Consider the following 21540-nt stretch of genomic DNA (forward strand, 5'->3'; position numbering starts at 1 on the left):
CTTCTAAAAATCAATTGGAACCACATTTCCCTCCCAATAAAAAAGTAAACCTATGAAATCACAAGTAAAATAATGAAAAATAAAAAAAATAAAAAAATTATGCATGTTTTTAATATTATATTAAACAAAAATACATAAAATGAAATTTTATTATTACTATACATGGAAATAGATAAAATTGAAAAAAAAAAGAAAAAAAGAATTAATATCTTTCCCACAATTCCTTGACTTTGTCTACTAAGTCAAAGGTTTTAACCAATAAAGTCAATTGATTGTTGACCAAGTCAACGCTTTTTTTTTGGCCTTGTATGACAAGTAGGGGTGGATTCGAACCGAGTCGAGCCGAATAGTATCAGGCTCGAGCTCGGTTCGAGCTAGAACCTTGAGCTCGAGCTCGGCTCATTTTATATTTTCTAAAAATATTTATTATATATTTTATAAATATTTTATAAACAAAAAAATTATATATAAAAAATTTATTTTATATTTAAAATTAAGAATTATAACCATTAATAATTATAATATTTTCATTATATATATTATTTTCTATAATTTTATTATATATATTTATTATTATGTATATTATATATTCAAGCCAGCTCGCGAGCCTCACGAGTCGAGCTCTAGTAAGTTCAAGCTCGGCTGATTTATTAATCGAGCCACTGAATTAGGCTCGAGCTTGAGCTTGAACTTGACTGAATCCGAGTGGAGCCGAGCTTTTCACGAGCCAAGCTCAAACAACTCGTGAAAAGCTCGACTCGTTGCCACCCCTAATAACAAGACTGTTTTATTCAATTGTAAATTGAAAACATTGATTTAAATTACAAGTAAGATTAATTTTAAGCTAGATCTTTGGGTCAGAAGGCAACAAACCCACCAATATGAATATGCTTCTATGACCTCTCTTCATCATTCGGGTTAAAATTGTTATTATAAATTTATTACTACTACTACTATCATCATCTTGTCACTTGTGCATATTTACTAGTTTCAGAAATACGGAAAGCGAAAGCATTTAAAATAGAAAATAACTTTTGATGAGTATTCAAATTGAAAATTTGAAATAGTTCAATTTTCAATCATTGTTTCTCATTCGTTTTACCACAAAAAAATAGTTCAATGTAAATGACATGAAACCAAGTTTTCCTTGTGTATATTCAGAGAAATAACAAAAAAAATAAGGGAAAGCTCGTTTTATGGTTAACCAGCAGAAGACTCACTGCACTGGGTCACCGATTCAACCCGGTTCAACCGTCCGTTCTGATCCGAGTCTGACACAGCACTTGTGAAAGTATAGATCGAATATTGATTTCCTTTCCTTTCCTTTGCGTGTAAGCAGACTAATAATGTCCATTAGGAAAACTAACGGCGATGCTTCCTCCGTTAGGAAAAACCTAGGTGCCGGAATATATTTCCGTGAGATCCAAGAATCAAGAATGTACAAGGGGAATGTAATCTTAGAAGGACAATATCATCCTATTGTTTGTATATAATGTCAAATATATCCACCAAGCACTGGCAGCCAGCCACGCTCACAGATATGTACAGGAGAACGAAGAAGACACGTAAGCCATCTGGGAGAAGGACTCATTGGTAAATAAATTTTCTAATGTAATCCTTTTTTTGGAAAGGAATTTGGCTGATCTATTATCTACTCCACTCCCCCAACTCAAACAAAACCATCACCACCCCCGACGTCTGAAAGCCAGCCAGCGCTTCTCTCTCTCTCTCTCTCTCTCTCTGCCTTCTCACCTCATCGCTTGATATTTGTTTCCCTCTCTCTTTCGATCCATGCGAAAGCTCTAATGACTCCATACTGCTCCTGAATTCTTCTTAATTCCACTCCTATCCTTCCATGGCATCTCTATCCGCCTGCTCCTCTGCCTCATGGCCGCTTCCAGACTCAAACCCTGATAACCCCAAGCCTAATTCGGACATTCTCTCCACTCCTCAGTACCAGCACGCAACAATCTCAGATCAAGCTCAGGTTTCGGAAGAGTCTTCTTCACCTCTGGAACAACGAAGGGCGGAGACTGAGGAACATGATGAAGATGGAGACGAAGGTCAGGAAGCCGCCTCCAATTCTAATCCGCCATCTTCGGCCTCTCCTTTTGTTCAAAACCCCAACTCAAATCCTATTCTCCACGATAATCTGGATCCTGCGCCGTCTACAGTCCCGAATCTCCTTCACATCTCCTTCAATCAGGACCACGGATGCTTTGCTGCCGGCACCGATCATGGATTCCGGATCTATAACTGCGATCCTTTCCGCGAGATCTTCAGGCGAGATTTCGATAACGGAGGTGGTATAGGCGTTGTTGAGATGCTGTTCCGGTGCAATATTCTTGCGCTTGTCGGGGGCGGACCTGATCCACAGTACCCTATCAATAAGGTCATGATTTGGGATGATCACCAGAGTCGGTGCATTGGTGAGCTCTCTTTCAGATCCGAGGTCCGCGCGGTAAGGTTGCGTCGAGACCGTATAATTGTTGTTCTGGAGCAGAAGATATTCGTGTACAATTTCGCGGACCTGAAGGTGTTGCATCAAATTGAGACAATTGCCAATCCGAAGGGGTTGTGTGCGGTCTCACAGATGTCGGGGTCGCTCGTGCTGGTTTGCCCCGGGCTACAGAAGGGGCAAGTTAGGGTTGAGCATTACGGTTCGAAGCGTACGAAGTTCATCATGGCTCATGATTCAAGGATTGCGTGTTTTGCACTCACACAGGATGGAAGGTTTCTTGCTACGGCCAGTACTAAGGGAACTCTTGTTAGGATATTCAATACGTTCGATGGAACGTTGCTGCAAGAGGTATGTGACTGTTGCAATCGTCTCTTTGTTTCATCCTTTCCTTTTCATCAAAAGTTCGGTATAGTTGCTCGCTTGTATTGTGACCGTGAAACTTCAGATGCTTTATTGTTCTAGCTAGTGCCTCCCGCATTCAGTGCTTTCTGCGAGTAATGTGTTGTTTTGTTCTGGTATTTGTTTTTGCTTTAGAGTTATGTTTCATTTATTAGCTGAGTAGTGCCGTAGGAACACTTGGTTTATTCTAGAGTTTGGAGTTTGGACTTATGTTGCATAACATGGGTAGCGGTGCAGTAGACAAGCATTAAACTCAAGACAATTAAGAGTTATACTATATTACTATTACAGTGTTTTTTGATAAGGGGTTAGCTCTCCTGTAGATAAGGCAAGGGTCAGTAGATTGGGATATGTACCATGTAGAAATTATTAGGAGAATCTCTATGCCTCAACCTCGTTTGGTTATTCTGCTTTCATTCAGCAACGCATTTCTTCTGTCGGTTGGCCATCAGATGTGGTTGTGCGTTAATCTTTGGATTGCAACCTTCAAGCTCTTTAAACCAAGAACAGCCCCTACTTGTTATGGTTGAGTGTTCTTCAAAAGATTTAGACTTGTGCACTAGCTGTTGCCTTTCATCCTCACCTCTTTATTTTCCTGTGCATATGCCTCTAGAGTTTTCATAGTTATGTCTTTTTCTCATCATTTCTCCGTCTTGGTTGACTGATGATAGTTACATTTGTGATGCTTCAAAGCAACTATCCAAGTACTAGTGGACAATCTTCAGATGGCTTCCACCCCACTGACACATCTCATTCTTTTTTTTTGATGAATCCCACTAACCCATCTCATAGAGTCATAGTAGCTCAAGAAAGGGTTATATGACAAAACTAGTGTGGAAAACAAAGTCCAGAAAGTTTTGGCCTTGATACTTTTCTGTTTCTGTTTCTGTTTTTTGCATTTGCTTTCTTTTCTTCTGATTTTCTTATGTTCCTTTAGATGCACCAGATTTTGGATGTTTAATGCAACATTCAGAAAATAACCAGCTTTTGTATTGAAATTGGCAAATCATGATCCTTGAATCTAATTAATTAAGAGAAGGACATTTATTTATGTCATGTCAGTTTGATAACAGACACTCCATTGGGATTTTTTTTTTCTTTTAACAATATAGTTTGTATTAATTAGCTTAAAAGCACAATTAAGTAGAGTGTTCACTGATATGCAAAAGGAAAGATAGATATCCCTCCAATATCTTGTGCCCCCCCCCCCCCCCCCCCTTCCAAAAAGGAAAAAAAAGAAAGAAAGAAAGACAAAATGATTTTAGCATACAAGAAAGACCCAATTTAGCAAGTATGGTTTTTAATGCACTAAGGTGAAGCTAGGTGATGGGGGCACCTTGTAGGCATTAAGTTTTTTACAATAAAAGCATTAACCCTAGGGTAGTTTCCTAGGTCTCATAGTAATTAGTAGTAATCTTTAACTGATGGTTACCATGATCATTATGAATTAAGCATAAAGGTCATATGAAAACATAGAAAGTCAACATTTATGCGAAATCTTCAGGTTCTTCCTTACTTATACTAAACCCTTTTGAATTCTTGAAGGGTTCTAGACTATGTCACCGACTTCTGGGTCAATTGAACCCAAACAAATAAGAAATAATAAAAGAGATTAGTATAAGAATAATAAAATATTATAAGCCTAGAAAATATTTAGGCATTTGGGCGAGACGACCCTCTAAGGTACCTTGTCACCTAGGTATTGTTAGTGAGCATATCCAAATCTTTATTTATCACATATAAGGTCTTATTTCCCTTCCCCATTCAATATGAGGTTTTAAACTTCATTTGAGATGTTCTTGTATTTATTAAAATAATAATTACTCCTATTACTTATTACTTATCTCTATTAAATGAATAATATAATATTATAATATTATTGTAGTTCTAGACTGCAACTTGAGGCTTTAGCTTTAATCCTAGTTTGCTAGTGATAGGCAAACGACTAGGCCCAATACCACCCATTGGCCCACCAGCATGATACCCATGCAACCTCATCCGAAGACCTATATGAGGGGACCACACCAAAAAGTTAGTTACAATTTAGAGCCTACCCATGTGATGAAAGGCCTATAAATAATAGAATATCCATAAAGAGGATCACCTTTCTTGAGCACTAAACCTTTCTCTTCTTAGGAGGCTGGAGCTCCCTCGATGAAACTCATGAGGTAGGTAGACCCTACCAAGTGGTATCAGAGCTCAGTCTTGAGCAATGGGAACTCGATCCTCTGCCAATGATGACCATATTGAGAAGCTTGAAGGGGATATCACTAAAATCAAGGCAACTCTCACAGTAGTCTTGACCAAGCTAGAAAAGGCACCCATCGGTGAGAACAATGAATCCGAAGGAGAGGGGAGTAGTTGAACCAGCAATTGAAGTGGGGGAATAGGGGCGATGAACCATACCAAGATCACATTTTTGAACTTCTCAAGTGAGGACCCTATTCCATGGATTTACAAAGCTGAAAGGTACTTTGAGTACCATGAAACACTAGGGAATCAGAGGGTTTCGATCGTCACATCCCCAAGTGACTTGGGCGGATTTCACTAAAGCCCTATGCATGCCATTTGGACCCACTGGGTTTGAGAATTATGATGAGTAGCTGGCCAAGTTGCACCTGACCAGATCTGTAAGAGACTATCAGGTGGAGTTCGAGCGTCTCTCCTCTAGGGTGCAAGGGTGGCTGGAGAACACTCTGTTAGGAAGCTTTATTGGGGGATTAAGAGAAGACATCCGTGTGGAAGTGAAATTCATGCAACCCCCTATTGTCATGGCTGTTGTGGGCCTGACTAGGCTGAATAAAGAAAGTTTGGTCGACTTAAAAGACCACTAGTTTGATCCCGGGGACCCCTACTGAAAACACCCCCTACAAGCCGAGCCACTAATGATAAAACTGGCCCAAACCCAATTGCACCTGCTTCCCCTAGACTTGATACCCAGGGTTTCAGGTCCAATGTCCCCTACAAAAGAATGGCATGGCTCGAAATGCAGGCTTGAAGGGAAAGAGACCTGTGTTACAATTGTGATGAACGGTTTGACCTAGGTCATAGATGTAAGGCCCAACAAGCCTTTCTTTTGCAAACTGATGGGCCAGAGGAGAGAGAAAATTCAGAAGGGGTACTCAATGAAGACAACCCAGCTAACCTTGACATGATTTTTGGGCTTGGCCCACCTGAAATATCATTGCAATCCCTCATTGGGCTCACTTCACTTCAAACCATGCGCATTATGGGCCGACTAAAGGGTCGAGAGGTATGCCTCTTGGTGGATAACGGGAGCACTATGAACTTTATTTTTGATGATCTCAGTTGGGGTTAGCCATCAAACCCACCTTAAAATTTAATGTCCAGGTGGCCAACGACAACCAGTTGCCATGTGAAGGTATTTGTAGAGGGCTTGATTTGATCATCCAAGGGGAGATTTTCTAAGTATACTTGTATACTTTGGCCTTTAGTGGGGCCGGCATCGTGCATGGGGTGTAGTGGTTTTGCCAATTGGGTGACTTAGGTCGAGTAGCTTGCGATTGGTCCAAGTTGACCATGGAATTCCAGAGAGGGAACCGAACGATTACCCTAAGTGGGTCTTGGACGCTAACCCTACAGTTGGCTACCCTTAGCTCCTTACTCAAGTCTAGTTGGGGCCATAATAGGCCCACCCTAATGCTCTTGGACCATTGCTTCCCTAGCCCACACCTGGAGTCCACACCCATTGAAGCTAACCTGGGCTACCAAGACCCCCATTTCCAAGAAATTCTGGCTGAGTTTCAAGAAGTTTCCAAGGAGTCGCAGGGGCTCCAACCAGAAAGAACGCACAATCATCGAATCCCCATCTTGCCTAGTACAGCACTGGCGGACGCCCGATCTTACCGGTACCACATTATCAATGCCAAGAAATTGAAAGCTTAGAGCAATACCTTCTACATAAGGGCTTCATTCAACCCAACAACAGTCCATATTCCTCCTCGGTTCTATTGGTTAAAAAAAGGATAATACTTGGAGGTTTTGTGTGCATTATCAGGCATTCAACACTATCACGGTCAAAGACCGGTTTCCCATCCCTTTGATTGATGAGTTGTTGGACGAGCAACAGGAAGCCTGAGTTTTTTCCAAAGTTGGACCTCAAATCGGGTTACCATTAGATTTGAGTTCATAGTGAAGATGCACACAAAACGGCTTTCAGGACTCATGATGGTCATTATGAGTTCCTGGTTATGTTGTTTGGCTTATTTAATGCATCATCGACCTTTCAACCGCTCATCAACGACATCTTCAGACCCTACCTCCGTAAGCTCATTTTGGGTTTTTTTTTTTATGATATTTTAATTTACAGTCCTAATTGGGGACAACACCTCCTACATTTGCAACTAACCTTGGATGTGCTGAGGCAAAATCAACACTCCGCCAAGCTCTCCAAGTGTGTGTTTGGACAGGGATGGATACAATACTTGGGTCACGTGGTCTAGAGAGGGGGTGGATGAAGGCCGGTCCTACTAAGGTAGCCAGCAGTGCACTAGGCCCGGCCCACAACAGTCAAGCAACTACAAGCCTTCTTGGGCCTAACGGGTTACTACAGATGATATTCTTCAGAAATTATGGGCTGATGGTAGTCCCATTGACCCAACTATTGCGAGAGGATGCCTTCCATTGGACTACAGAAGCCCAACAGACATTTGACTCTCTTAAGCAAACAGTATAATCACCCCCCACATTGACTTTGCCCGATTTTGACCAACCCTTTGTTGTTGAGTGCGACACCTTGGGCATCAGCGTCAGTGCTGTCCTAATGCAAGGGGGCAAGTAATTGGCTTATTTCAGCAAGGCTCTCTCCCCTCGAGCCAGGAACCAGTCCACCTATGTTAAGGAACTGATGGCTGTGGTCTTAGCAGTTCTTAAATGACAACACTATCTCCTCAGTCGGCGCTTCTCCATTCAAACAGATCAGTGAACCCTTAAATACTTGTTGGAACAGTGCATCCTCAAAGAAGAACAACAAAAAAGGGTATCAAAATTATTGGGGTTTGATTACATAATAGAATACAAAACTCGGGCTTCCAACTGGGTAGCAGACGCCCTGTCAAGGCAAGATTAGTTACAGGTGATGATTGAAACCAGACCGGTTTATCCATTATTGGAGGTCCTTAAACAAGAGGCTTTGGTTGATCCAGAACTGGAGAACATCAAGAAGAAATTGGTTGAGGATCCTACCCAAATGCTCGGTTACTTGGTGAAGGACTCGTTGTACTATAAGGGGAGGTTTGTCCTACCACCAGAATCCCCACATCTGAAGGATCTACTGCAGCTTTTTCACTCATACCTGGAAGCCATCAACTCAAGAGTATTGAGAACTTACCGGTGCAACTCAATACTATTGGAAGGGGATTAGGAAGCAGGTCCAACACTTTGTGGCCAGCTGCCCAACTTGTCGGCAGCAGAAATACGACACTCAGCAACCTGTCGGACTTCTTCAACCTCTCAAGATACCCTATCAAGTTGGGGAGGATCTCACCATGAACTTCATCACTGATTCACGGGACTGCCACCCTCACAAGGCAAGGTCGTAATAATGGTGGTGGTGGACAGGCTACGCAAATATGCCCATTTCGTTGCTCTGTCTCACCCATTCACAGTGGCACAAGTAGCATACTTATTTGTTAGAAATATTACCAAGTTGCATGTGACGCCAAAGTCTATTGTCTCTGATTGGGATCCCCTATTCATGGGAAAGTTTTGGCAGGAATATTTTAAAATTCAGGGAACCCACTGGGCACATTCCACCAGCTATCACCCCTAGTCCAATGGGCAAACACAAGTCGTTAATAGATGCATTGAAACTTACCTAAGATGCTTTGCTGGACAGAGACCAAAACTATGGCTGAAATGGTTACCGTGGGCTGAGTTATGGTACAACTCCACTTACCATGTGACCGCGGGGATGATGCCGTTCAGGGCTTTGTACAGGAGGGACCTTCCCGCCGGTCTCCCCTATGAATTAGGTTCTACATCAGTGGCCGCAGTGGATGAATACCTCTCCAGTAGAGATTTAATCTTACAAGAGCTTAAAAGCAACTTACAGAGAGCTCAACAGGTTATGAAGGCTACCTATGATCGCAAACACCGGCCGTTGGAATTCCAGTTAGGTGACATGGTTTACTTGAAGCTGCACCCCTATCAACCGACTTCGGTGGCTAAACGTGCTTGGCAGAAGTTGGCACCCAAGTACTATGGTCCCTTCAAGATCCTAGAAAGAGAGGGTCTGTTGATGTTATAACCATTTATTAGGGTTTTGGAATTTGGGCCCGTATATTTTTCTCTTTTTGATAGATAACCCCGTGCATCTTTCATACCATGAATTTGTGGATCTGTGGGGGAGTTGATAGGCAAACAGCTAGGCCCAGCACCACCTATCGGCCCACCAGCATGATACCCATGCAGCCTTATCCAAAGACCTGTGTGGGGGGACCACACCAGCAAGTTAGTTACAACTGAGAGTATGCCCATGTGACGTAAGGCCTATAAATAACAGAATATCAGTAAAGAGGGTCACCTTTCTTGAGCACCAAACCTTTCTCTTCTTCTTCTTTTCTCTATAGGAGGCCAGAGCTCTCTCAAAGAAGCTCCTGAGGTAGGCAGACCCTACCAGCTAGTGAGTGTGAAGAGTCTGTTGATGTTATAACCATTTATTAGGGTTTTGGAATTTGGGTCCGTGTATTTTTCTTTTTTTGATAGATAACCCCGTGCATCTTTCATACCATGAATTTGTGGATCTGTGGGGTTCAGTTCAAGCTTCCTACCAAGGAAAAAGTGAAATGCAACGGAACGGGATCTGCGTGCCTCACAGGCACATCCACCGTGCATTGGGAACATCTCCCGTGAATAATAACTTATAAGTACAGGAGGTGTTTCCAATGCATGGTAGGATGTGCGTGTGAGGTCGGTGTGAGGTGCAGATCTGGTCTCAAATACAAACAATTATCAAATTTAGCCATTTGGGCCTTGTGGGGTTTATTTTTGCACGCCATGTTTGAAAATGCAAGTTATATATTCTTCTTCTGAAACCTGCAAAGTATGCTTTTCTGTTGCATGGAACATTGTTGTGAGAGATCCTCTCTCTAACTGGTAGGTGATGATCTGAATAAGCTACAAATATCTCTATTTACCGCTTAAGAGTTACACTGAACTTTTTTTTTTGGAGGACAGGAAAGATGACTTTTTCTTTTGCATTGTTGACGGATTTTGTACTGCCCACTTGAAGAAAGAAGCATGGAGAACCAAAGACTTATTTCAGGATCGCTGGCCTGTTTAACCCAAATAAACCACATGAAAATGTTAAACTTAGGCTAGCTGCTCTTAAAAATGAAATTTATTAACTCTGGTTTTCTACTTAATAAATAGTAAAGATTAAGATTTTTATATGCATTCTATTATCTGGTAATAAATACATGTATACACACAATGTACCTTCTAATATCTAATAGTATATCACGCATAGCCATGGATATATACATTGTATTATCTAAGAATATGTTGGTGTAGGGCTCTATTTAGTTGATAGAATATCTAATTATATAATGAAGGTTTCTTCAAAAAGTTATTTGTAATTGGATTTTTAGAGTCGGTTGCTCTCTCCTTGAAGTGCTCATCTTTGGAAGTGGAGGGATATTTCCAAGTGGTAATCAGATAGATGAGAGTGGGATGAGTTGGACCTTGGAATCTTCTATGTCAAATTGGAGAGGCCAACATTTTATAGTCAAAATTGAATTGATCTTCTTTTGGTTTCCAAGATCTGCTAATTCAATGGTGAATGCATTGCCAGGGAAGGGGTTAAAATTGGAAGCAATGTATAGTAAAGCAGTAGTGGTGTGATTATCAGTTGACTGGCTGTGGAGTTAGTCGCATTTGTTTTGTGTAAGCCAAGTTGGGTAATCTGACCTTTAACCCATTGGTCTGATAATTATTCTACCTAGAGTCTAAGTTGGGTAATCTGACCTTTAAAATGGACGACCTTGTATATGCTATGATCTTAAATCCAGAAATACAGTTGTTAGTCCTGGGATTGGTAACTTATTTCATTCACAGTTTATTTCTATTTATAGATTTTTCTTCAGGAATATGGTGAAATCAAATGGATGTTCAATGTAGGTACGAAGGGGTGCAGATAGAGCAGAGATTTACAGCCTGGCTTTTTCCTCTACGATGCAGTGGCTGGCTGTTTCAAGTGATAAGGGCACGGTTCACGTTTTCAGCCTCAAGCTTAATTCAGGATCCCCAGGGGACGACACCGCACGTACTCCTTCTGACCCCAATCTTGCTGTTCCATCGGCAAGTTCATCTCTCTCCTTCATTAAAGGTTCTTACCTTTGCTCTTATATAACTATAGTATGGTATGATAATGACTAACCTTGTTTGGTAATTTGACTAGCAGATCCTTAAGAGCAACTACAATAGAAAAGATGTTGTGTCTTGTAATGTTATTTTATGGATATTGTTCTTGTTTATCAACAGATGCTTTACTATGTGATTGGAGAAAACAAATTATATACCAAATATATTCCCATTATTGAGCGGAATGGATTGACTGGGAGTATCGAGTTCCCCAAGCTTGTTATCAGTTTTGAACCATTCTTGAATCTTGACTTTTTGCCCTCTAAACTGGGTTTGTGGTTATGTAGGGGTGCTGCCGAAGTATTTCAGCTCAGAGTGGTCAGTGGCCCAATTTCGCTTGCATGAAGGTTCTCAGTACATTGTTGCTTTTGGCCATCAAAAGAACACTATTGTGATTCTTGGCATGGATGGAAGGTAGTTGATCACATCTCAATGCTATTAAAGTAGGGCTCTAACTTGGGGGGCTTCAAGCTTTGGGCTGGGCCTTGGACAAAACTTGGGCCTGACCTAAAATTGGGTTTGGCTTGGGTTGTGGCTTTTGGTAGCTTGAGTCCAGCTTGGCCCAATGCGACTCCAACCCAAGCCAATCTGAACCTGGCTGACATAGCATAATATACATGTATATTTCATATTAATACCATCATATACACCGTAAATATGTCTTTATGTAATGGTATTACATACTACACATAAGAGGGGTCTTGGGATGGGGAATAGAGTAGGGTTAGGGTGTTCATGAGGCCCACTGGCCATACCACAAAGAAGCTGAGTGATCTGAGTGACCATCTCACTTAGAGATAGGATTAGCTGAATGCAAGAGCTTTTTAGCGGGTTGTGGAACCAATGATAATGCTCCACACCAGTCATAAAATACATGGGTCCACAACCATTTAAACTCTCACTGTGGGCCCCATATATTTTATGACTGGCTTGGGGCATTTTCATTGGTTCCATTGCATGCTACACAGCCATCGGTTCAGCTAGTCAGAATCATCTGAATATGATTAACCTAACCAACTGGTGGTGGGTCAGTTGGTTGGGCCTTTTGGCTTGTTGTAGTGGAGCATCCCCCTCCCAGGTTTGTGTTATCCGATTGAAAAGGCAGTGTAAGCGCACATGTAAAAGTTTTTCTGGTCTGCTCAGGAATCAAGGCAAGTATCTAAAATCACACCTATGCACAAACATGTACAAATACATACATGTCACGCATGTTATCTATACAAAAGTATCTTCTAATTGTCTATGTGCATGTATATATGAAATATGTTGATATGCATTTATCAATGACATTTATGCTTTTATTTTTGATCTATTATGCTCTTAATAGAGCAAGAATATTAGGAGCGTGATAGGCCAAACCTGCCCCCGAGTGGTTTTTGGCTGCTAACTCAGGCTTCAGCCCAACTGAGCCAATTTGCATCCCTACAATACTGAGTTTATCGTTGGGAGTATACCCTTTAGATGATTAGGAAAATGTAGCATATACTTTTTTTAGATATGTGGAAGGAAGTTTTTGGCCCTTAATTATTAAAAAAACAAAGTCCTTGGCCCTTTTCTCTGGCTCAATTGGGATAACCTAAACAAGGGAGCTTGGAGCACAGTTTAAATGGACTTAGGAGGTCAGACAATGGTTTGGCTGATGTTTTAGCAAAGCAAGGAATTAGTATGGAGACTATGTTTTGGCCCATGTTTATAACTTGTTTGTGATACGAGGGGTCGCATTACTTTGGTGTCAACGGTTGTAATTTTCTCTTTAAAGTTACCGCAAGTAACCAGTAAACTTGAAGTATATAGCTGACTTATGAAATTTTAATGGACATATGCAGCTTCTATCGATGCCAATTTGATCCGGTGACAGGAGGAGAGATGACTCAATTAGAATTCTACAACTTCCTGAAGCTAGAAGAAACGTTCTAAGTTGAAGATGACGGGTTCTTCTCTATTTTTTTGGCTTTACTATTGTTCTGATCATATACTGATATTTTCTTTTGGGGTGGGCGGGGGTACTAAATAAGTTGTACATGTTTCTAGAGATGGGTTTAGAGCCTGCAAAACTACACCTGGGCTGTGTTGGTACCACTTGTGCATATATATGCAAATAATAATAGAGATGCTTGTATATCTGGACCTTGTTTTTAACCGATATTAGCTCGGAGGAATTTATAAAGCTGTGTCAAATGTTGTGCCATCAGTTGATTCCTTGCATAAATAGCTTTGCCTCCAGCAAGTTGAACTCAACTGCTTACCTTTTGGCCTTAGTATTGCTTTGAAGAGTTTTATTACAATGGTGCAATGGGTTGATCAGCTATGATATTTTGTCTAGCTTGATTGTTCTACAAGCAGAGTAAGATCTCGTGTAAGATTCGAATAGCCTACGTCCAACTGAAGTGGCATACTTGGTGAGCAGGCTGTGCCCGAATCTCTTTTTCATTTTTTCTTTTTTGGAAAAGTTATATTGGCAATTAGGTTGATCTTGTATTCTAGCTTCTAGGTGCAAAGGCTGTGTTTGGTTTAAATTTTGAAGGGAGAAACCTATAGCTTCTATGTGCAACCGCACCTAACGTTATATTTCATTATTTTGTTCGTTCATAGAAGAGTCATCAGTGAGGATTTGTTAATGGAAGCTGGCGACCTGAGTTCAAATCAGCCCCCACAACGTCCTACAGCACATCCTCGCACGAAACATGACACCTACAAAGAATCAACCTGAGCCCATCAATCTGAAATATAAATTCAAACTAAAGAGACCTAACAACAGTGGCGAATCTAGGACCTTTAATTAGTGGATAAGACCTTCTAAAACCATGAAAAAAAATATCTGCCACTGCCTAACAACCTTGACATGGTCACCATAGCATTTCCTGTCAACATTGCCAGTCATGAGCTTAAACTTGTCATTATACCTTTAACCTGTAATGCTTCTAAAATACCTGACTACGTAGGTTGCTTTTCATAGAGAAGTTTATCATTACAAAATACCTGCGTGAAATGCAATGACAACATTAACATAGCTTAATGTTTTTAAATTACCTTAGTAAAATGCATGACTAGGTGATCTATTCTATAGCCATGGTCATGAACTTAAATCTGACATTACAACATAGTCATGTGCATGAGCTTAAACCTGTCATTGCAAATTACCTGTGAAATGCATGACTAGGTGGGCTCTTTCATAGGGAAACCATGCATGGCAACATAGCTTAATTAGAGCAAAATGATGTACTCTACCTGTTGTGCAAGCTGCTGTATCATCCATTTTCCAAAATTACAACAGGTATCAGCATAATAACCAGCAACAAAGTCAAGAAGCTAAAAGTAACGGACATAATTGTCTACTGGTGAACACAACAAACACCAATATAATGCAATTGCAGGACAGCCATAAAATGGACTCATGAACCTTGCCGCAATCTCCTCCAGTCCAGTCCTGAAACATCTCCCAACTGATTTGGTCTCTATATGAAGACCACCTTGCCATCTCATTCCTTCAGAGTCATTCTGTTGGGGTTTCTGGGATGAGGTCTTCATCTACGACGTCAATTTCATCTATTGTAATGAGTTGATTTGCCTCATGAATCCCTTGTTGAGTAAGTTGGTCGGATGGATCAACTCCCATTATATGATTATGAAGTACACAGCACGCCACGACAATCTTAACTTGTGTAGGGAAACCAAAGTATTGGGCTGCACTAAGAATGGCCCAATGCTTCTTTAGAATACCAAAAGCATGTTCTGCCATTTCTTAGTGAGGAATGTCTTTCATTAAATATCTCGTACTTGTGCAAAAAAACCAGGCATGTTTCTATATCCAGCATCTACGACGTAATAGAATATAATTAACAAGACACTAGTTCCAATAGGTCATTCATTGTTGCAAATGGAAAGGAAGAACACATAACTATGCAATTTACCTTGAGGTACATGAAGTTTAGAATCCCTCTGCAAGGAATCATATAGGATCATCGCATCAATAGCTAGCCCCTTCCACCCAGCCAGTACATATGTAAATTTTAAATCAAATGCGACTGCGGCCATCATACTTTGAGTCATTTCCCCCTTCTTCCCCTGAAACCTTTCTCGCTCTTCAATTGGTACCTTGCATGGGATATGAGTCCCATCAACAACACCTACACAATCCTACAGTTTTACTAAATTTGGTTACTCTAAATGTAATGAGATTTGATTGGAGAATTGGAGCATATACTTTGAAGTATGGCATGAAATGAGGGTCATTACTAATTTAAGGGGGTATATGCTCCCTAGATAGCTAAAGGACTATATAACCTCAGGACAGCAAGTTCAAATCAGCCCCTCACAAAATTGCCCCCCACAACGTCCTACAGCACATCCCCGCTTTATATTGGGAACATCTCCCGATGATAAGCCTAGAAACATCATCGAGAGATGTTTTCAATACACGGTAGGGATGTGCTGTGGGACGTTGTGGGGGCTGATTTGGTCTCAAGGACAGCACGCAAAACTCTATGAAAATAATGACTTATGGTCTCTTGAGAATGTCCAAACTCCAAAGTGCACATGGATAACACTATTTCGGATATTATGTCCAATAGTGTACAAGAAAATTGCCACTTGCTCCTCTACAGACATATGGGTAGTTGGTCCAAGTTCGCCATGTGTCATGAGCAAATCACATAGGGTGTCGAAGCATACCCTTCTCATCCTAATTTGTGAAATACACAACTTCTCGTTCCGAAATATGCTTTTAAGATACACTCCTCTCTATAAACTTATGCCTCTCGTGTTCTCCGATTGGCAAATAATGTGTAGTATCCCAACATGATCACAGTCATGAAGATACCAAATAAGGCAATAATGGCCCCTCCAACCCGCCTACCTCTGTCAATGTCATCCAGTAACCTCATATCCTCTTAGCAAACAATAAATATAGACATGTATCAAAACTAAAATAGGAATGCGTATAGATGGAGTGTTACACTAATGATTTCAATCACTGGTGTTTTGAACCGCCATTGATTCAGACGGTCAGACTGTTTGGCCCAGAAACTGTTTAGGTAATCAGTTCTGTTTTACTCCAAACCCGATATTTGACTAAAAACCATTAAAAAAGTTAATAATCCATTGACCTAAGTGGTCAAACCGTTGAACCATTTAAGGGTTTTGACTGTTTTTTATTTTTTAATTTATTTGTCAGAACAAGCCACCCATTTGAACCGGACAATCGGACCATCAACCCAAAAACCGATAACGAGAAAGATTCTATTTCTGGATTGTTTTTTAAAACATTAATCGCATACAAACAAAATAAAATACTTCCACGTTTCCAGGTCGAATCTCTTTCATATCTACCTCTGTTTGCAATAGCAACATAGGTAAGATATCCTGTCCATGGTCTAATTTAACATATCTATTCTCATAAAATATTATATTGTGATGTACCAATGTGTCAATTTAATAAATAAATGGGTTTTATTATATCGGATCTTGTCAGGTCGGGTCCAATAATCCGTCCCAATCACAGGCCCCTATATAGGATCTTGCTTGGAAATGGTTATATACATCTCTTTCTGACAAGGGCCCCCGGGTTAAAGGTCATCAACACAAGCTCAACCTGAGAATTGGACTTAAGTCATAAGGTTGAATTGGATCTTGGCCCAGCCCAAACTAAAGTTTGACAACTGAATTGAGTCAGAGTGGTGGCTCGGTTGGCGTGTTTGCTGGCAGAGTGGCAGGGGTGTCAATTGGACTGGATCCAATCCGATCCAGCTCAATATGAATCCATTATAAATGGATGAGGTCCAATCGAATCCAATAAATGTTGGATCACTTTGGACTGGTCCAATTCAATATCTGAACCATCTAATCTGTTCAAATTTATTTTAATTTATATTGGTTTCAACTCAAACCCGATCAATTAACACCTATATTTTTATCTTATATCAATGGATCAGAAATTGGCTCAACCCAACCCAATATAAATTCATTATGGTCGGACCAGGTCTAATCCAATCCAATAAATACTTTGAACCATTAAGTTTATTGGTCCAATCCAATCCAAGCCCAAGAGTTGAAAATGAGACTAATAATGGAGTAAACCAAGTTTGACTCGGTGCTAAAGGATGGAAGTTTTCTTGCTATCGTTCACTTTTAGACATGAAAAGTTTCGTGAAAGGGCATGAATCGCATGATCAACAAGCAAATATATGTCTATATATGTACTAGCAAGCAAAGTTCAAAATATCGATATGTATCGGCTGATACGTATAGTTTCTGGAGCTCTCCTATACATCCCTACAAAGGGTGTATCGGGGTTCTGACTGTTTCGAGGGGTGGAGGAACCTTAAACCAGCCCCCTGAACCAGTTTTGAAAAAAAAAACACTATCGATATTGTCCGATACACCCCTACCAGCGTATCATCAAAGACATCAGAGTCAAAGTAATTCATTACTGTTAAATAATCATAACAGTAATTATGTGCCTGCCTTTTTTGAAAGAAAAGTACGTACTTGCTAGACGTTCATAGGTCAGGTTCAGACTTGGCTTTTGTCAAAATTTAAATGAGAATAATCTAAAACTCGAGCCTGACATAATGAAAAATTAGACCCAAAACCCAGCCCGTGAATAGGTCTAATCCCTGCCTTGCCCATAAAAGAATAGAGTATAAAAACCCTCCAATATAATGAATAATAAGTTTGACGTTGTACTTAATACATCTAGTTGAACTACAAGCATAACAAATATGTTCATCATTTAATTATAATAAAGATTCCAACATTTACGATAAACTTTAGCTGATATAGTAACATCTTATTTTTTTATTTTGTATTCTATTTGTCTAAAGGAGTGGTAGTTATATAAAATCGGTCAGAAATCGCAATATTTGGTTTGCCACCTGAAATATATAAATTACTTTGGGTCAAAAATCAAAACTAAGGTTTAAAATGTCAATATATCCCGATATGATGCAAGGGGTGGATCGGTACTTTGAACTATGGAGATCGGCTTCTATCAGGGCAAATATGTGCCCATGCCACACCATTCTAACAACCTTTTGTAACCTTGCATTGGGAATATCATCCCATGAAATAAAGCATATAAGTACGAAGATATTCACAATGCAAGGCAGTAAAAGCTGCCCGAATGAGATTTTCCCTGACTGAAGTCGAACTCTGAACCATCTACCTATTTTTTTTTTAAATAATGGAGGGAGTAAGTTTTAGCCCTCACTACCCCCTGAAAATTGAAATAGGTCAAAAGCCCGAAACACTCATATATTTGTGTGCTAGTGATTCATATATGGACCAATACGTGACAAAGTTTTGAACCTTGCCCAAAACTAAGAATTTATGACTTTGGTATATAAGAATTTATGTTGACACAAGTTTATGCGTGGGGTGAAAGAGTTTTCAAATCTCTTTGTTTGGCTTTAAAAAAGATAAACTATTTTTTTATTATTATTTGGATGTAATTCATTTTAATGGTATAAGGTGGTGTGGTATTGCATTCTCATATTAATTATTTGAATATTAGGTATGTCATAGTTAAGATAAAAATTGAAAATTAACAAAAGTAATAATATAATTAAAAATAAACTTAAATATTTATCATTCAATTAGTTCAACATGGACTAAGAGTTCTATGTTGACAACAACCACATAAGCCTCCAATGACCTGATGGGGTTTTTATAATTTGAAACTTAGAGCCGATTATCAGAGTTTTGTTGGTTTCTGGACCAACACACAACCTAATTTTAAATGTACAACTGACTTTGACTATAATTTTCCCTTTAAATTATATATTTCATTTACATTATATAAAATAGTTTTTACATATCACACTTAATTTTTGTTTGTCTATGGTATAATTTGAGTCAAACCACTAATCCACCTTTTAAAAATAAAAATTGTTGGATTTCTAAATTGACATTAAATTTTGTATTACATTTCCATCATTGATAAAGCTATTTCTTATGTATAAAACTTATTTTTGTTCAATATAATGAATGCACAATATTAGAGATGTACCCAATATTTTATTTTTTATAAATATATAACATAGATACGTGCCCAAATTTTTCTTTATCTATTTTCTTTTATTTTTGTGATTCTGTCTTTTCTATTATTAAAAATTTTATTATTTGACTATGACATCATTTCATTTATAAGTAGATTTTGAATTTGGCATTTCATTTTCATCATCAATAAAAATACTTTTTACATTTCATAGTTAATTATTTTAATTTTTTATTGTTCAATTATGGCATTATTTATTAATCCATTGACCCCAAATGGTCGAAATGCTTACCGACCATTGGGAAGGAAGGAAATGGTTTTGTTTTCAATTTTTTTTTTCAAAATATTTATTTTTATACTATTAAAATTAATATTGTGGATTTAATTACAAGAATTTAATGATGAGAAAAATATATCTTAAATATAGGATTTAATGAGAGAGAATAGGAGAATATTTTTATTTCCAATTGTTTTAAATTTTATATTCCATTTCCATCATTAATAAAAATATTTCTCATTTATATACTTATTTTTGTTTAATACGTATGTTAAAAATGTTCCCAATTTTTTTTATTTTATCAATTTTTAATTTTATTATTTAACCATGGCAACATGGATTAACCCATTTGACCCAAAATGGTTTAATTTCTTATCACCACCTAGATGAAAACACTATTTTTGCTAGGTAGACTTTAAAAGTATAATCTTTTATGCTATTGTAATTATTAATTTATTAAGTATGGATTTAATTAATAGAACTTAATGATGAGAAAAAACAAAAATAACTTAAATATATGATTCAATGAACATGAATGCAAGTTAATAACTTAAATGTTGGATTTAATAAGAGAGAATTAAATGCATTGAATATCTTTAAATTACCTCTTTTCAACTCATTTAATATCAAGAATTGGTTACCCTATTTGCCCTCAATTTTTTATCAATAAATTTAAATATAGAGGGGTAAAGATCCTTAGAAAATTCCAAAAATATTCTTAAGGCCACTCATACTTTCTAAAGTAGTTTATATATATAACAGCTCAATTTGACATTTTTGCCCAACAAAACAGACTGGGAAAACTTGAAAACGGGGAGCGTCATTTGCCAAAAATAAATAAATTAATTTAATTCCTTTCTCTTCAGAGAAGGACGACTCTAAGGTATGAACAACCAACCAACATCCATCATAAAAAAATGTCCAGAAAGCATGTCACATGGTTCATACATTTTATGATATAATCGGATCGAGCTTGGGCTACCTAATCACTGAATTTAGGTCTGGCTTGAAAAATAAAAAGCCCACTTTTAAGCTAAAGCCCACCTCGAGGACAGAAATTTCAAACTTAACCCATGTAAAAGTGGATTAAATCAATCGAGGCTTGGGTTGAACCCGTTCAAGTTGCACCCTTATAAGTCCCAAATCGATTATTAATTGAAACAAAATTATAGACCCGGAATCATCATGGTTAATAGTACTCAAAACTATTTAAGCAATAACTTAAAATTTAAAGTTTGATGATATATCCTTAATGTAAATGATAAAAAAAATACTAAATTATTTATATCTTAATAAATTAAATATTTTTAACTATTATTATATTATTTATTATCTAACAAATTTATCGTTTCAAGCATAAAATATGATGAATTTATAAAATCATTAAGAAAATATTATACATTTAGTAAAATAATAGGTTTTAGGTCTGAACCAGTTTGGAACAAACAAGAAGCGGAACCGACCCTGAAACTAGGGGTGTCAATTGGACTGAATTTGGTCCAATCCGATCCAGTCCAATGTGATTCCTTTATAAATGAACCAGGTACAATTCAATCCAATGAATGTTTTGGACCAATTTGGACCGGTCCAATTCAATATCTAGACAGTCCAATCTGTTCAAATTCATTTTGATTTAGATCGGTTTCAACCCAAACCCGGTCCATTGACACATATATTATTATCTTATATCAATGGACCAGATATTGGCTTAATCCAATCCAATCCAGTATAAATTTGTTATGGATAAACCAGGTCCAATCCAATTTAATAAATATTTTGGACCGAATTGGAATGCCTTGTTGGTTCATCCAATTCGTTCAAACTGATTTTAGACTTCCAATCCAAAACCCGTCCATTGACACCCTTACCTGACACAAAAGCAACTTTAACTAATGAACATAGATATTAAACTTACCATAACTTTTCTGAAGAGCCCCTGTTAGTAATTTATAGTTAAAAAATATTAAACATTTTATCAAATTTCCCATACCACCCCCTCCAAGTGAATTGTTGGCCTCAGCAATTGAA

General features: G+C 38.5%; 1 protein-coding gene across 2 annotated transcripts; it reads left to right on the forward strand.

Annotated features, from left to right (window-relative positions):
* The first annotated feature begins 1625 nt into the window (after positions 1-1625).
* On the forward strand, positions 1626-13433 carry ATATG18A (Transducin/WD40 repeat-like superfamily protein). Of its 2 annotated transcripts, none has more exons than XM_088979427.1 (4): positions 1626-2809; positions 11000-11207; positions 11530-11656; positions 13069-13433. In XM_088979427.1, exons 1-4 carry the CDS (start codon positions 1856-1858, stop codon positions 13157-13159), a joined length of 1380 nt encoding a protein of 459 aa, XP_088835553.1. In that variant the 5' UTR covers positions 1626-1855; the 3' UTR covers positions 13160-13433. The 2 variants fall into 2 exon arrangements, 1 of the variants encoding a protein (XP_088835553.1); XR_016110247.1 differs by having other exon boundaries at positions 1647-2809; positions 11363-11656.
* Positions 13434-21540: the final 8107 nt, after the last annotated feature.

This window comes from Nelumbo lutea, chromosome 3, assembly GCF_056320005.1.
Source record: "Nelumbo lutea isolate HS-2025 chromosome 3, American lotus-T2T, whole genome shotgun sequence".
NCBI classification, from domain to species: Eukaryota; Viridiplantae; Streptophyta; class Magnoliopsida; order Proteales; family Nelumbonaceae; genus Nelumbo; species Nelumbo lutea.

Excerpts from the sequence above, each read along its gene's own strand:
- ATATG18A (XM_088979427.1), top strand. The coding sequence starts at position 1,856 with ATGGCATCTCTATCCGCCTGCTCCTCTGCCTCATGGCCGCTTCCAGAC. Across the intron at positions 11,208-11,529 it reads ATCTCTCTCCTTCATTAAAG|GGGTGCTGCCGAAGTATTTC; the intron begins GTTCTTACCTTT and ends GTGGTTATGTAG. Across the intron at positions 11,657-13,068 it reads ATTCTTGGCATGGATGGAAG|CTTCTATCGATGCCAATTTG; the intron begins GTAGTTGATCAC and ends GGACATATGCAG.